The sequence below is a fragment of the Cnephaeus nilssonii genome, assembly GCF_951640355.1.
Source record: "Cnephaeus nilssonii genome assembly, chromosome: 15".
NCBI lineage: Eukaryota > Metazoa > Chordata > Mammalia > Chiroptera > Vespertilionidae > Cnephaeus > Cnephaeus nilssonii.
This window is the reverse complement of record NC_137086.1, coordinates 44122791-44139841: the sequence shown is the minus strand read 5'-3', so window position 1 is coordinate 44139841 and position 17051 is coordinate 44122791. Positions and strand designations below refer to the sequence as shown.

The 17051-nt window shown below is 51.8% G+C and overlaps 1 protein-coding gene across 3 annotated transcripts in view; it reads left to right on the top strand.

Moving 5' to 3' along the window:
- SFXN5 (sideroflexin 5) overlaps positions 1-17051 on the top strand; it is a 103294-nt gene that overhangs the window by 640 nt on the left and 85603 nt on the right. For all 3 annotated transcript variants that reach the window (XM_079792832.1, XM_079792830.1, XM_079792831.1), the window contains exon 2: positions 6193-6261. In XM_079792832.1, coding sequence (XP_079648958.1) covers positions 6193-6261 — 69 coding nt within the window. The remainder of the gene's footprint in view (positions 1-6192; positions 6262-17051) is intronic.

Below are 17051 nucleotides of genomic sequence, written 5' to 3'. Positions count from 1 at the left end.
CGTGTCCCGGTCACGCTCCCAGCCCTGCACCCCAAACGGGTCCGCCGTGCGCAACGGGCCAGGGCCACGAGCCGAAGGGTCCCCTCCGGCCGGCGATTCGCTGACGTGGCGAGCTGGCCGGCCGGTGCCCTGCGGCGGGTGGAGCGAGGGCTGGCGGGGAGAGCTGGGTGCGGGGGAAACGCTGTGTCATCTCCGGGGCAGGCGGCCGCCGGGGCCGGAGGGTCCAGTCCCGGGAACAGGCACCGGCCTCCTCCGCTGCCCCCTCGGCGAAGGGTCTGGGCACCTGAGCCCAGCGCCGCCGAGCGCTTGGCTCTGTCCGTCCTGCTCGGACCCGTCACCGGGGTCCTATCCTTACGCGACCCCCAGTGGGGCGTCGCTAACTCGTCCTCGGCCACGGAGACAGGGATCGAACCCGCAGCCTGGACGAGGCCGGGGCTAGAGGCTGGGAGGGGCCATCCCCACGCCGCGGGCCGCCGCGTACGCGGGAGCCCCAGCCTACGCTTGGGCCCCGGCTGCCTGCAACGCGGAGGAAATGAACTTTGTTAGGAAAAGGGCAAAAGACTTGGCTGAAGGGAGAGCCTAGGGTGGGGTGGGGGCAGCGGAGGCGGACAGAAAGAAGTTTGCAGGAAGAAAGGAAATGTGCAAAGGTCGGTTTTCTATTTTATTTATTTTGGTGGTGGTGGTGGTGGTGGTGGAGAAACGGGTTCTTGCAAGGTGGTGCACTGAGCCTCGCGGATAACTAGGGAGCTGTGTCCGTCAGCTTTCTGAGAAAATGTCCACACTGTTTTAAAAAACAGGACTTTAATCGCTTTAAAAAAGAAATCATCACAGCACGTAGGTGTCTGAGGTGGGACTGTGTTCCTGCCAGTGTAGGGTGCCACTCCGGGAGAGACTGTCAGGGGTGCCCCGGCCTGAATTTGAGTGATCCCTCATTGGCTCTCCCCCTTTCCCGGCCCTAGGCATTGGTCAAGGCTTAGCCAGGCCCACCTCCTGTGACATGCCCGCCCCGCCCCCCAGCAGCCGCCCCCACCCCCCACCAGGGTACGACTCCTTTCTGCCCACCTCCTTGGCCACCCCAAGTGGGATCCTTATAAGTCAGCCTGCCCTACGGCCCTCTGATACTCTGATTACTTGGTCTCCTTCACTCCTGTGTGCACTTTTTGAGGGAAAGGGCTGATCTTTGCCCTTCCGTTGTCTCCACCCTAACCCCGAGGTGGGGCTAGACACAGAGTGATGTGCGGGATAAAGATCTGGGCGATGGTTTTTCTCTGGGACTTGTTCTGGGACATTCAGTCACACAACAGACACTTATCAAGACCGTCCAAGGACTGAGCCCTTGGCTGTGATCCCTGCTGGAGCCCTCAGTGCACGTTTGAATCTCCTCTGTTCCGGCAGCCATTGCTAGTATCTCCCTGGCAAGCCTCTGGAAGGCAGTCACAGTGTTTGCTTTTGAAGGGCTCCTCCTCCAGCACAGGAACCTGCCTCAAGCGCAGCGCCTGTGAGCCCTGCATGTGAAAGAGCGCCTTCCTCCGCAGACCTGTTCCCTACCACACTGCTCCCCGCTGTGCAGGCAGCTCACCCCGCCACCCAAATGACTCCTACGAAACCTGGGAGTCGCCTGTGTACTAGTACTTCCCTTCCTCGCCCTCACTTTCTAAATACAACCCGAGGTCCAGTGTTCTCTCTTAAACAGCTCTCAAATCCACGGGTCTCCACCGCCCGAACCCTGGGCCAGGCCCCAGCATCCATCTCCGGAGCCACCGTGGGAGCCTCCTAACAGGTCTCGCTGCTTCCACTTTCAGCCCTGCTTTTCCTCATGGCAGAGTCCCAGTGCAGGTCTGATCAAGGGCTCCCCCCCCCCTCCGGCCCCCCGCCCACCCTCCCAAGCTCGAACACCCGCCAGTGGCTTCCTCTGCTTCTGAAATAAGGACCTCACTTTTGAAGGGGCCCCAAAGACCTGCATGACCCACAGCTGCTGAACTCTTCTTCCTCAAATTGAGCCCCCACCCACCCCTTCAAACACATCTTTTCACCATATTGGCTGCTTTCAGCACATGACTTTTTTTTGGGGGGGGGGGGAGGGGGACACATCAGTCCATTGCACTTCACATTTCCCTGATTGTCACATCATATTTTAAATAATCAGTTTGTTTGAATCAGGATCCCAGAAGGCCCGCACATTATATTTGACTGATATGTGCCTTCTGACCCATTATTTCTCTGCCCCTCCTTGTTTCCCGTGCTTATCTGTTGAGAAACTGAGTTGTTTGTCCTGTAGACTTTCCCACACTCTGAATGTGGCCGAAGGCATCTCTGTGGTGTTACTGAACATGTTCTGTTCCCTGTTGTTCCTTGTAATCTTGGAGGCCATGCTTTTAACCCCTGCCCCATATTGCCTAATGGGAGGGGGCCCCCCGAAAGGGAAGATGACAAGACAACACCTGGGAAGCTGTGTGGCCGACTGTGCTCCCTTCCCTCCTCCTCTCTGCTCATTTCCTCTCCCAAACCTGCTCTTTTCTGCACTTCCGGCCCATTTTGGGCAAGTTGGGGCCCCTGGACAGGAAACATGCTTTTTCCCATTTGTATTTCAGTGTATCCAGAAATAAGTGGGGTTTTTGTTTGTTTGCTTTTTAAAAAAACTTTCTTGTCCTTCAGAAGTCTCGCTTACCAGTGTCTGCTAAGATAACGGGGGTTAGGTGTGTGCTGTGGGTGTGCTGGGCTCTAAAATCAGCTGAGGCCTATGGTGGCAGAGCATGTGGGTTGCATGGGGCTCCCTCTGGGGTACGGGGAGCTTGCTGGGCAGGAAAACGCACTCTGCACTCCTGGGTGGGGAGGTTTGTGTGGGTTGAGGTCGGGGTCAAGGGGGAAGTTTCTCATGCAGTTTGCCTGAAGTAAGTTCTACAGTGAAATGGCTTGTAGGTAGTAATGTGTTGTAATAAGTTCTATCCTACAGACTTAGTGGCTGTTTCCTAGGGCTGGCCCTGGGCTGGTTGTGCTGTGGAAAGGGTCAATACCTTCTAGTCCAGTGGCTCTCAACCCCTGCTGCACATGGCTCACCTGATGCCTGGAGCACCCCCCCTCCCCCACCCCCGCCACACCACCCAGCCTCCACGTCACCTCAGCCAGTAGAATTTGAATCTCTGGGTGTTCAGCTGGGTTTTGGAATACCAGGTGATTCAGTGTGCAGCTTGGTCCAGGATTAGTGAGCTGGCCCAGTCTTTCTGCCTTTGAGCTATGGGTTCAGCAAGTATTTTATTCCTAAGCACAGTGATTTAGAGGGCTGGGTACAGGAGGGCTGGAGGTTCCTTCTCAGACCATTGCCCTCAGCTGCTGCTCCCAAGGCCCGCTCTCCCCCAGTGGCTGTGGGGGTGGGAAGGCCTTGTACTGCAGGCCCCAGGCCCTGCTGAGAATTAGCTGACTCACCTTTCTTGTGCAAGGAACTGGAAGGAATCACTTAGCTGATTCATTCTTCAGGTAAAGAAAAAGGGAAGGAAAAACATCCATCGACTCTCTGATTAAGGAAAGAGGGGGGCTGAATTCTAGAGCGGAGGGGAGCCATACATTTTAAACTATTGAGAAAATAACAATTAATTAGACTGTGAAAGTAGAAACCTTCTCTGCCATTCATCAGGCTGGGAGGACAGGCATTAAAACAGCTACAAAGAAACAGGGTTTCTCACAAGGACCCGCTGCATCTAAAAAGTGTCCCAACAACCTCCTCTTCCACACTCACTGAGAAATCACCTTCTCCAAGATCTCTGGGGTCTCTTATAAGGGCACTAATCCCACTCCTGAGGGCTGTGCCCTCAGATCTAACCGCCTCCCCAAGGCCCCACCTCTCATACCGTCATCTTGAGCATTAGGATTTAACCTATGAATATTGGGGGAGGGCTCAAATATTCAGTCTGTATTAAGAACCTCAGTATAGTTACTACATTAAGTAATTTAATATGGATAAAATACTTTCACTGATCTACGGCCTACATTTTTTGGTCAGTTGTCTCAGTAGTGTCCTTGAAAATATCATTCCCACCCCATTCCTGTCCAAGATTCAATCAAGAATCATGTGATACATTTAGTTGTCGCTTTAGTTTCCTGCAATGTGGGCTGTCCCTCAGTCCAAGCAGAGCGGTTTGTCTTTATGGCATTGTCATACTTGATGAATAAGGCCAGTCATTTTGTGGGATGTTCCTCAGTTTGGGTTTGTTTGATGCTTCTTCATGATTGGATTCAGTCCTTCCGGAATCCTGTGTGAGCGACATTGTGAACTTTCTCAAGGTATCACATCCGGAGGCTCACAGTGTCCATCTCCCCTTCCTTGGTCCTTTTAACGTGCCCCCATCATTTGGTGATGGGGTGAGGCGGGGGGTGGCGCTTCATTACTTTCCGGCGCAACAAAATGTACCAGTCTCGTCCGGTACCTTCCCTGCCCCAGCCCTGGAACCGGCTACTTCCCTGAGGAACCCTGATGCATTTTAGTGATAAACAGAATCTGTATGTCATTCTGCCTCTTTACTAGTCACTTACCATCCAACTGGCTCTACTTATTTCCCTGACTATTAATTGGAATCATCCTCTTTATACGCATTTCACACCATCATAAGCATTTTTCTTTTTATTATTTTTTAATATATTTTTATTGATTTCAGAGAGGAAGGAAGAGGGACAGAGAGATAAAAACCTCCACGAGGAGAGAGAATCATGGATCGGCTGCCTCCTGCAAGTCCCCCACTGGGGATCAAGCCCACAACCTGGGCATATGCCCTTGACAGGAATCGAACCCGGGACCTTTCAGTTTGCAGGCCGACGCTGTAGCCACTGAGCCAAATCGGCTAGGGCATAAGCATTTTTCTGTGCCATAAACGATCTCTTTTAAATGGCGGCATAGTGTTCAGTCGCCGTCCACCTTGACAGATCATGCCGCAGTGACGTCCTCAGCAGACGGTGGGCCTCTGACCGAACCTCTGGATGTCGGGCTGTTTCCTTAGACTCCGTTATCAGAGGTCATGTTGCCCGGACAACGGCGTGAGCACCGTGGTCCAGGCCCTTTGAGCTGTGGGAGTTAGAGAAGCAATGTTTCCGTGGGGAATGGCACGGAAGCTTGATCTGTGAAAGGCAGGAGGTGGGGAGGCCGCCCCAGGGCGGCGTGCGTGGTGAGCAGAGCTGGAGGCAGCGTGGGGCCTGGTTGTGCGGGGACTTCGAGGTGACCCGGGGCCTACCACAGGGTCTCGACAGGGAAGGGAAAGGAGCGGACGGACGTTGGCTGCCGGGTCTGGTTTCCTAGTGAGCAAGGGGGCGGCGTGTGGAGGCGTCTGTTCCCTCGCTACGCAGAGCGGAGGACGGTGCTTGGAGAGCTGTGGGCTCCGGGGAGCATCTGGGACAGAGCCTGGGAGTGTAGCGAGGCATGAACCCCCAGCATTTGCAGCTTCTCCCTTTGTCCCCTCGCTTGGCACCCTGTCTCCTCCCTTGCTTGGCTTTGCCCAGCTGGCTCCGTCCCTAGGCAGAGGGCCCAGCACCGGGGTTGCTGGGTTTCCTTTCATTGGGCTCTAATGCCTGTGGCCTGCTTTGCACAAAGCCCTTCTTCTCCACGGACCCTGCCCTGGGGCAAGACCGGAGGGAGTCGGGCGCTCGTCCTGGGCCTCACAGCAGCTCCAAGCCATGGGTGCAGGAGGGCCTCATGGCTGCACGCAGGGGGCTGAGGTGCTGGAGCTCTGCCTCTGGGGAACTTGACCTTGGAGAGGGACCTTCCCTCACTGGAGGGGTCCTTGCAAGGCTGGGAGGCTGTGGTGGTCAGGGAAGGCTGGGAGAGGGCGGGGACCAGGTCCGACTTCCAGCCCCTGTGCTCAGTGGTGGGGGGGATGGGAGCTGCCTAAAGGCTTGGAGTGGATCTCAGGGCCCTGAGGGAAAAGGGAGAAAAATGGGAGGCACCTTGAAGAGAAGTTGGGACAGTCACTGAGCCTTAATGGTCTTTCTGAATTGATGTTAGAAAGCCCTCAGACTGGGAAAACTGCTCTCAGGTCTCTGAGCAGTGAGGCCTCATTGGTATTCATCTCCCATGTGGGGAGTCCTGGGGACTGTGGGCCCCAACAGTGGGGGTGAGATGTGGGGGGGCGGGGGGGGGGGGCGTCCCCCAGTGGCTGGAGGATGGTCTACAGCAGCTGATCTCCTCTCCTCTCCCACCCCCTTCTCCAGACATCCTTCTATGGCCGCTTCAGGCACTTCCTGGACATTATCGACCCTCGCACGCTCTTTGTCACTGAGGTAAGTCATGGCTGTCACTCCTGTGGAGGCCCCTTGGCCTTTTCACCTTGTCCTTTAGAAGATCCGCGGCCATCTGTGCGTGTCCTCCATACGCACTGTCTCGTTTCATGTGGATCTCACCATGTCCCTTCCAGGTAGGTAGATCATCATCATCACCATCATCCTCACCATCACTTCAAACTTTAATAAACTTATTTCCAATTACATGAATTACATGCTCATTATAAAAGTTCAGACAGTACAAATGTTTAAGTAGAACAAAAAAGTATCCTTCATACACCCTTCCTACCCACTTCCCTCCTCTCACAGGTGATTAAGGTATAATTTACCTTTTACATGTGAACCATGCTATGAATTTTGACAAACATTCATGAATGAATCCAGCCCCACAGTAACAATGTAGAGCATTTCTGTGACCCGAAAATGCCCCCTCGTTCCCATTAGTAGTCCGTCTCCCCTACCCAGCCCCTGGCAACCACTTACCTGTTTTCTGTCCCTGCTGCCTGGCTGTTTCCAGAATGTCATATAAATGGACTACGACAGTATGCGCCTGGCTTCTTTTCCTTCACATCCTGCTTTTGAGTTTCATCTGCGATGTTGCGTGTATCAGTACTGCATCCCTTCTCATTGCCGAGTAGTATTCCACTGAACGGATGTTCCAGCATTTGTTTGTCCATCCACTTGTTGAGAACACAGGGGCTATTAGAAATAAAGCCGCTATGAGCCTTCTTTGTGTGGATGTATGCTTTCACTTCTGTGAGTAAGTAACTAGGACTGGGATAGCTGGCTCATATGGTAAGTGTGGTAAGTGTATGTTTCACTTCCTAGGAGACGGCCAAACTGTTCAGAGTGGCTGCACGTTTTACATCCCCATCCACAATGTTCCAGTTGCTCGCCAGCCTCACCAACACCTGCTCTTGTCAAATTTAAACAGATCCCGTTTACTTCAGCTGTCCCAAGGAGCGTGTCTTTGTGGCCTTTGTATATGTATTTACAGATGTGTGTAGGAATGCATGCACACACAAAACAGCAAAGGTTTGTCAAGCACTTCCTGTGAGCAAGGCAGGTTGCGAGCATGGTACTTGCATCAGATCATCAGATTAACTCAAAGCAACCCTTGAGGTAGACCTGTTTCAGTTCCATCGTGCGGATGAGGAAATAGACAGAGGGGAAGTCTCATGGGATGAACGCAGGTACGCTTGTCCTCGGAGCCCTTACTCTTAGTCGGTTTGCATTCCTGTTCAGGCAACAGTTTAGGGAGCTTTCCCAAGGTGACCGGGCGGGCCGCAGGCCTGAGCTCCTGCTCTGGCCACACCCCTGAGCAAGCCCCTGAGCCCCTTCGTGGGCTTCCGGCATGGACAGCGCTTCCCTGCACATCTCTGTGAGCAGGGCCTGGCTTCAGCCCCGGAGCGGATCAGCTCAGGGAGGGAAGAGCCACGGCGGAAAGGACACAAGGCCTGCCAGGCACCTGGGCCTAGAACAACCCGCACTGTGCGCGGGAGCAGCCCAGGGATGTGAAACGTGGGCGTTAACCTGGTGTGGTTCCGCTGCGCCTCAGCAGGACGGCGGGCTCAGGCATTTTATTGCTGGTCCTTCCTGCCCTCCGGGCCTACTGCCTCCTAAGGACAAGGCTGCTGTGCTTCTCGGCTCCGTCTGGACTCCTAAGGAGTTGTCTCTGCCATCACACAAAAACTGGGAAGAGCACCAAACTAAAACTCCTGACCTAGCCTAGAGTATGTGTCTTTCTAGAAAGTTCCAGAATGGTGCAAAACTAGATACAGATGCCACATAAATCCCAACATAAATGCTACCTGTTGATGGAGGAGTCAGCAGAGGCCAGTGCTTAGCTCAAAAGATGGAGGTGCTAACGGGGGAGGGACTGTGCTTTGATCCTGGAGAAGAGAAGGAGGGAGGGGGAAGGAAAGGGAGAAAGTGGGAAGGAGAGCAAGTAACCTGGTGAGCTGACAGGCCAGGGCCTGGGGGCTCTCTTTTAATGTTTTTAATAGTTTATTGATTTTTAGAGACAGAGGAAGAGAGAAGTGAAAAACATCAATGTGAGAGTATAACATCGATGGCTGCCTCCTGCACGCCCCCTACCAGGGGTGGGGGTGTGTGTGTCGGGGGGGGGGGAGCCACAATCCAGGTCTTTGAGGGGTGTTGAGAGGCGACAGGGGCACCCAGAAGGTCGGGAGGCATGTCAGTGCTCCCCGGGTCACCATGAGCCGGAGCCGGCCGGGCCTTTGGGGACGGATAGGCAGCGACAGAGTGACCTGCTGCCTGTGCCGGGGCTCACCCCCCTCCAGTCCACCTCTCCTCGGTCCCGGACCACTTCGCCTACTACTCTGCGCCCGTGCCACATCTTCCCTCTTCAGCTCTAACGTTTTGAAAGGCTGCAACCTTCTTGTGCATCACTAAACCATTTGGGCCCAAGTCCCATGACTAAACATAAAAACCTCATGCTTTATTATTAATCGAACTAACTGTCAAAGCAATTATTTACTAGCTAGAAAATAAAACCACTGCAATGTAGTTTTAGAATATTTTTCAGATTTCACATGTTCCCCTCCCCTCATCAGAGATGATTATTATTTATTTTTTATTTATTTTTATTTTTTGGCAACCACGAAGGGATCCGAAATCATCAGAGATTATGACCGACTTCCCAGAACGATCTTCACTTTCCCCCTGGCACTGCCCCCGCCCCCGCCCCCGCAGCAGTTGGGGACTGTTTCCAGCGCTGCCTGCTGGCCTTTTGGGAAGTGTGTGCCCACAGGAGATCTTCTAGGCCCTAAAAACTCCGAGGAGCCGTGAGGGGGGCCTTCAGGTCCTCACTGGTTCTAGTCTAGGCAGGTGGCTTAGCCAGGCCACAGTGAGGAATCGGAGGCCCCGAGAGGCCAAGGGCTCTTCCCTGAGCCCCTCCCCCATGAACGGTGGCGCTGCCAGGAGGGCCAGTCCCCCCCCCCCCCCCCCCCTTCTGCTGGGCTCACTGACCGTGGCTCCTGTCTCAGAACACTGCTTCTCTCCCAGGGCCCTGGCTGGTGTCCTGGGAAGGAGAGCGTGGGCGGCTGCCCAGTCGGAGGACGGAGGACGGGCCAGTTTGCCTGTGAGGGTGGGAGGGTCGTGGAGGACGGGAGGAGGTGGCCCTGGAAACCAGAGTTCCCCGAGGTGGACAGATCCTGGGCGGCGTGAGCCATCTGGTGACCCGGTTCTGCGGGCAGTGGCCGACTGAACAGACAGACTCATCCCGAGAGAGTTTGCAGCTAGTTGTTTGCCATGTTTGAACTGACCAAGCTTTCCAAAGATCCCAACCCTCTTGTGTGTAATGAGGCGGAGGACGTTGTATTCACAGTAATTTCTCTCAGGAAGAAGGCTGTCTTTGTTTTATCCAAGTGCTGAGCCAGGCTTCAGAGAAGGAGGCTGGTCTGCTTGACAGAGGGGGAGGGACTGTGCTTTGATCCTGGAGAAGAGAGGAGGGAGGGGGAAGGAAAGGGAGAAAGTGGGAAGGAGAGCAAGTAACCTGGTGAGCTGACAGGCCAGGGCCTGGGGGCTCTCTTTTAATGTTTTTAATAGTTTATTGATTTTTAGAGAGAGAGGAAGAGAGAAGTGAAAAACATCAATGTGAGAGTATAACATCGATGGCTGCCTCCTGCACGCCCCCTACCAGGGGTGGGGGTGTGGGGGTGGGGGAAGCCACAATCCAGGTATGTGCCCTAACCCGGAATCGAACCAGTGACCTCTAGGACGCCCAACCAATGAGCCACACCTGGCCAGGGCCCTGGGGGCTCTTTTGAGGTTGGTCGTGCCTACTGTGCTTTGATAGTCGTTGACCCGACCCAGTATTGTCTCTTCCACCATCATTCCTGGAAAGCTCTCAGCAAAGTCTGCCTGGTTCATGAAATGTCCGAAGAGTGGATTATTTGAGGGATATTGAGGGGGTGTGGACTCCGTCAGGGTGCAGTGTGGGGGATCAGGCCTGAGGAAGGGACGGCCAGGAGCCGGCAGAAGCCCCAGCTTTGGCCCTCCACAGAAGTCATGGAATTCCACCTCGGCCTCTGAGGGCAGCGTGCCCCCGCTGACATCTCGGCTACTTTTAATTCTGGGCCGAAGGGAAAAGGGATTTGCTATTCTGAATTCAATAACTATTTAAGGGAATGAATGGTTGATAGATTATCATCCTGAAGAGCATAGAAAACTAACTGAAATAGTGTTAATAGCACCATTTCAATACTAGCACTGGATTGGTTAGTGATCTGGAACTTGGGGCTGTAGTGTAGGCTAGAACAAGTCAGTAATTATACTGGTGTTGGGAACCATCATCACCTGGGAGAAGGGAGATACAAATACGAAGTAGGGAAAAGACAAAGAATTATGTGATGTTTGAATTAGAATTGGAGGTATTAATATGAACTCCTGATTTACACACACACACACACACACACACACACACACACACACACACACACACACTTCCCAATTTCCTGGCTCTGTTCACTGAAAGGGCCTAGAAGCAATGATACCTAGTAACAATGTACCACTCACCATCCATCAAAGGAACCAGGGCTTCCTGTAGAGATGGCCAGGTCCACATTTGGGGCAAGGAGAATTGTTACATAAAGTAAGAAAGTGCACAGAGAATGACGGAGACCCAGTAAATGGCTTGAAGGGCAACTCACTGGCCACATTTGGGACAATTCCAACATTAAGAAGTATAAGAGCAATGGATTATAATACGTTGAGTAATAATAATAATAATAATAATAATAATAATAATAAACAACCCATGAGTCCATAGTAATATTAAAAAAGTGGGAGAGGGAAGCTCTTCTTTGCAGAAGAGTGTCAGCTAATAAGTATAGAAGGAAATAACCATTGTGTAATCATTAATGGATGCTATTTCCGTAGAGCAAAAGATTATTGGGAACAGGATATTTGTGTGCTCTTTAGCAGTATCACCCTAAGGATTATTTAGCAATTACAAAGGGGAAAAGGTACCTTTACGGTGGTTGGAGGATACCCCTTTAACCAGATGACCACACTTAGCATCACTAACACTGAAAAAAACTGACATTATATGCCTCCTGATGTGATGTGATGTGATTCTGGTATTAATCCCTACATATAGGGAAATATATGAAAGTCTAAAGAAGAAGAAAAAAACTGCTTATTACCCCATTTGCCAGAAATAATAATCTAGCATTTTGATGTATGTTTATGTTCAAAATTAGGATATTTACATAAAATGTATAAATGTAGCTCTATATAGATACATAAAGAATCATATATGATATATTTGTATACATAACATAAATGTATACATAATATATATTCTTTTTCCATGTAACATATCATGAGCATTTTTCCTTGTCATTAAATGTTGTTTCAAAATGTGTTTAACAATTGCATGTAATTTCCCATGTAGTTATTCTGTTTAGTCATTTTCTCTATTGTTGACCATTTGAGTAGTTTCAAGTTTTTTTCGCCATTATATTGCAATAAATATCCTTGATCATAAATCTCCTCATTTTCCTCTTTATTTCCTTTGGATAAATTCCTAGAAGTGGAATTTCTGCATGAAAAGCATTTTAAGGCATTTGAATATGTTGCCAATTGCCCTGTAAATTGTACCAACCTGTACCAAGATTATATCAGTTTATACTCTCACTAGCAGCGAGTGAGGAAGTCCATTTAAATGCATTATTCTAATTTTTAAAATCTTCAATGGAATATATATATATATGTATATATATATATAATTGATTTTTAGAGAGAGAGGAAGGGAGAGGGAGTGAGAGAAACATTGATGTGAGAGAGGAACATTGATCGGCTGCCTTCTGCATGCCCCCTACAGAGGATTGAGCCCACATCTTGCAACCCTGGGCATGTGCCCTGACCAGGAATTGAACTGGCAACCTGTTGGTTCATGGGATGACACCCAACCAACTGAGCCACACTGGCCAGCTTTAATGGAATTATTTTTTATTTTAAAAAAACCCCAAATGTTAGTACCTTTATACACATCAAGTGCTTGCCCATCAGCATACATTTTTGGCATACTTATTACACTGAACATAGACTTTCTTGTTTGCTTTTTTCATTCATTTCCAAGTCTTCCTAATTTTTAAAAAAGTTTAGTCTTACCGTATAGATCACCATTATCATTAGACTTATAGGTATGACAGATAGGTTGTTCCTGTCTTTTGTGATCTCCCCCCCCCCCCAAAAAAAAAGTCGCAGGCATGCCACTTTCACCTGTGCTAAATTTATTTTTTCGAATAAATTCCCAAGAGAAGGATATTCAGGCTGGAGGCCACGATTGTTTTTATAGTTCGTGGGATAGCTGGACAGGTTCATTTTCTGAAGGGTTGTAGTCCCTGCCACGCTGCCGGGATTATATTGGTTTACCTCACACAGAGGTCAGCCGCCCGGAAAGCAGAACCTCTCCCCACGAGTCCCTGGTTTCCTCGCCCCTTGGGCCTGCCTCCCAGAGGGTGGCTCGTGGCTGGTGGGAGCCACACCAGACAGCCCTGCGAGTCCCTGGGCTGCTGGGAGGGAGCAAGAAGGGGCTCAGAGAAGCCCAGGGAAGACGAGAGGAGGGCTTGGCTCTCTGCATGCGCAGAAATCACTAGCTTCGGCCCACGAGTCCCACCGCCGGGGGCCACAATAGGCGTGGATCCAGCCAGGGGGGCAGGCAAGGTAAGGATGCCCGGCCCTGCACTGGCAGGTGCAAGACTGGCCCAGGTGGGAACAATCAGATAGATCAATGCTGAGCAGTTAACAGATTGACCTACCCTGCTGCCCCCACCCCCGCCAGCAATCCCTGCTCCGTTCCCTCATGCACACCCCACCACGCTGTCCGTTCATTCTCCCTGGCGCTTGACGCCGCTCCTTCTTTTCCATGTTTTCAGTTCTGCAAGCTTGGGATTCTCAAAGCTTTGCCTGAAATGCCCGTGTTTCAGCTGTACCCTTTCTCTAAACCCGCTCTCCATTTTCTCTGTCCAGCTGGGCTTAGCTTGGAATGAGAGTGAAAAAGGACCTTCCTTTTCTTGTCTGGGGTATCAGCTTCGGGTTGGGGGGCAGGATGCAGGCCTTGCTGTGGTTTCTTTTTTTTTTTTGAGACTGCCCTGCTCTCAGTTACCGCGGTGAGGGCAGGGGGCTCTTCCATGCCGACATCTCGGGGAAATGGCCCAGAACTGGGGCGCAATGGGTTTCCAGTGCCACCCACCCACTCTGTGACCCTGAGCAAGGAAATGCCCTTTCCTCTGGGGCCCCCGTTTCTCAGGAAGGGGGTGGCCACATGGTGCTATGACCTACACACACAGGGCGCATTTTTATTTGTGTCCTTTGTGGACAGGGCACAGTCTCTTGGAATCCGGCGAATGTGTAAAACCTGCATCACCGTCGATCCACATTGTTCTGATGCTGTAGAACCTGGATTCCTGACCCTGACCATGCCCTTTGCCTCTCCCTCTAGAAGCCTCAGTCATGCATTTTTGTTAAACGCGCATTGTATGTGGCCCTGGGTTGGTGATGGGCTGGGGTGGGCATGTCCCCTGCTCCCTGCTCCCTGCACCTGGCAATCTGACAGGTAATGTCAGTACACAGGCAGGAAGTGGGTGGCAGCTCAGAGAGGTGCAAGCCCCGTGCTCTCTGCCTGTTCACAGGAGGGGATGTTTCCGGAAGATTCCTGGAGAAGTGAGCCTGGGTGGGGGGGTGGATGGGATTGGTGAAGGACTTGGGGAGGAAGGGTGTCTTGGTGAAGTGAACAGTGTGGGCAGACTCAGGAGGTGGGAACATGGAGGTACCAACTGGAGAATGGAGGGTCCCTTTACCAAAAAAGGGGGGTGAAATATTTCTGGGCTTTCCTCCCATCCTGGCCAGATGCTGTCACTCCCATCATATATTTAATGTATTAGATACTATTCTACGTTAAATATGTATATCAGTTTGCCATCCTCCCTTAACCAAGCAGGGATTATACGCAGTCTGCACTTAGTTTTGGGGGGGGTTGCTAGGCTACTCTCTGCCCCCCTAAACAGATTAGTTTTCCTTCTGATGACTCCCCAGCTGTCCTTTCTGTGCCCTTCCCTTCCCGTGTCCCTCTGTCCCCATTCCTGTCTGGCCCGGTCTCCCCCCTCTGTGTCCACCACCCTAACACTCCATGCCTGCCCCTTTGCTTCCTTCTTCCCCCTGGGGATTTGGGGCCAGGATTCTCCTCTGGCCAAATTCCCTGCCCCCGGAGCAGACCTCCCAGGTGCCAGCATTTCCCGAGGGACCTTCTGGAGACCATGGCCCTGGAGACACCCTCCGGTGACACTTGTAGGCAGGTGAGCCAGAGGCAGGCAGGCTGTGGTGGAGTCTGGGAGGCAGCAACCTGGACCGTCCATACCTCTGGCCCCCGGGAGCCCCGGAGAAGAGCCCCAGTATTATCTCCGGCCGGCTGGGCTCCCAGTCTTATCTCCAGCTGGCCAGGCTCCTCACCCGTCTGCATTCAGGGCCTGGCTGCCTGTTCCTGGTTGAGCAGACTTTCTGCAAAGTTCACCCTCCCACTGGCCTCCAGCTTTCCCCGCCCCTCACATGCCCAGGGCTTTCCGCCAAGCCCCAAGCCCCGCAATGCATAGGCGTGAGAGGAGGGTTGACTCTCCTATCTCTCAAGTCTCCTGAAAATGGCCCCCTTCTCAGTGGGGAGACCGGCCCCAGAGCAGCCAGCCCTCAGGGACCTAGGATAAGTGGCCTAGGCACCTGTCTGTCCTGGAGAGCAGCCTGGAGCCTCTGACAGGGGGCCTGGCTGAGGGCTAGGAAGGCGCCGAAGCAGAAGAGCAGGTTCTAGCTTCCTTCAGTCCCGGATTCTCAGCTTTGTCTTCAGGAACTTTGGATTTGGTTCTCCCTCCACCCATGCCAAGACCAGAGCTCTTGGGAACCCGTTCTTGTGGCAGGAGGCCTCCCTTTGATGACCGTGTCAAATGAGATGGAAATTGGCCAGGTTGTTATAGGAACTCGGAAGAATCCCTGGAGTGGGAAAATAATGAGAACACGGGGCCATTCACCATTCAGCGTGGAAAGTGGAGCATTCATTGTCTGAGGGCAGAAGCTGCGGCCCAGAGAGGAAGCGGGCTGGGGTGGGGGGCTTTGAGGGTGGTGGGGGGACAGAGAAAGGGTCTGACCACACTGCTCACTTTCTATCTGCATGACTTTAAGCAAGTTAAAACAACCATCAACACGAAAAACAAATGTATGAGACTGGAAGGAACAGCGCCCTACTTTTGCAGCAGTTAGCTCAGTGGTGTGTTTACTGGTGATTTAAAATGATTTTTGTGCTTTTCTGTGTGTGTGTGCTTTTTCTTTTCTCTCCTGGCATTTTCTCTAAACAGCAGGAATTAATTGAAAGGGGAACCCTGAAAACACAAAGCTGACTCCAGTTTGGAAGCACAGATTCTGGGAAGGCTCTCTGGAGTTTGGGAATTGATCTGCATATATTTGCAAGGGCAGGGACAGTACTTTCTGCAGTCAGGCTGCCCCCAAGCAAGTTTTCCTGGCCCCGGATGCCCTGGGTTAGACCAGCACGGGCCTCGGGCACCTCGCACACAGGCCTGCTGGGCCGGGGCGTCCGGACTGGCAGCTATTCCCGTTGTTACCGTACAGGAGGTGGCTGTTCGTTTTTCATCCTGCGAGGCCACCCTTGGCAGCTGGCTCAGCAAACGCGCTGTCTGCTCCACCGGGTGCCCTTCCGGGTGCTGCCCCCTCCTTTAGGCCAATGAATGGGCTTGTGTTGAGGTCTTGGCACTCCTGTTTCCGGCCAGCCTCGTCCTCCTCTGCCAAAAGGGGAACGGTACACTGCCAGTGTGGCTCAGTGGTTGAGCGTTGACCTATGAACCAGGAGGTCACAGTTCCATTCCTAGTCAGGGCACATGCCTGGGTTGTGGGCTCCATCTCCAGTAGGGGGTGTGCAGGAGGCAGCAGATCAATGATTCTCTCTCATCATTGATGCCTCTCTCTCCCCCTCTCTCTTCCTCTCTGAAATCAACTATATATATATATATATATATGTATTTAATTTTATTTTTTTAAAGGAGGGGAATGGTGGCTTCACTTGATTTTTTTTTGCCCAAACTGGGCATCCCTGATGGCTGGGTCCCTGACCTCACTTTGACATAAGCTACCTTCTATCACTGTTGTCTGTTTATTAGTAATTTTTTGAGGTACAACACACATACAGTAAAATGCACATATCCTAAGTGTATTGCTTACTGGATTTTGACATATGTTTATACCCATGTAACCACCACTTGGATCAGACATTTCCATTTCCATTATCCTGGAGGGTTCCCTCATGTCCTTTCCAAGTCAGTACGCCCTAAAGGTAACACTCTAATGACCTCTACCACCCTAGGTGAGTTTTGACTGTTTTTTTTAAAAACTTTATATACTATATTCTTTTACATCTAACTTATTTTGCTTATCATGCATATTAACTGTCTATTGCTATGTAACACATCACCCCAAAATATAGTGGCTTAAAACAACAACAGTCAATTATTTTGCTCACTGATCCTCAGTTTGGGCAGGGCTAAGAGGGGATGGTTTGTCTCTGCTCCATGCAGCATCAGCTAGGGCAGCTTGACAGGGGGATGGAAGGTCCTTTCCAAGGTGGCCCACTTGCATGGTGAGCAAGCTGGTGCTGACCATCAGCTGGTGGTTCAGCTGGAGCTGTGGGCCAGGCCCTCAGTTGCTCTACATGTGGTTGTCTATATGGGGTGCTTGGGCTTCCTTACAATATGGCAGCTAAGTTCCAA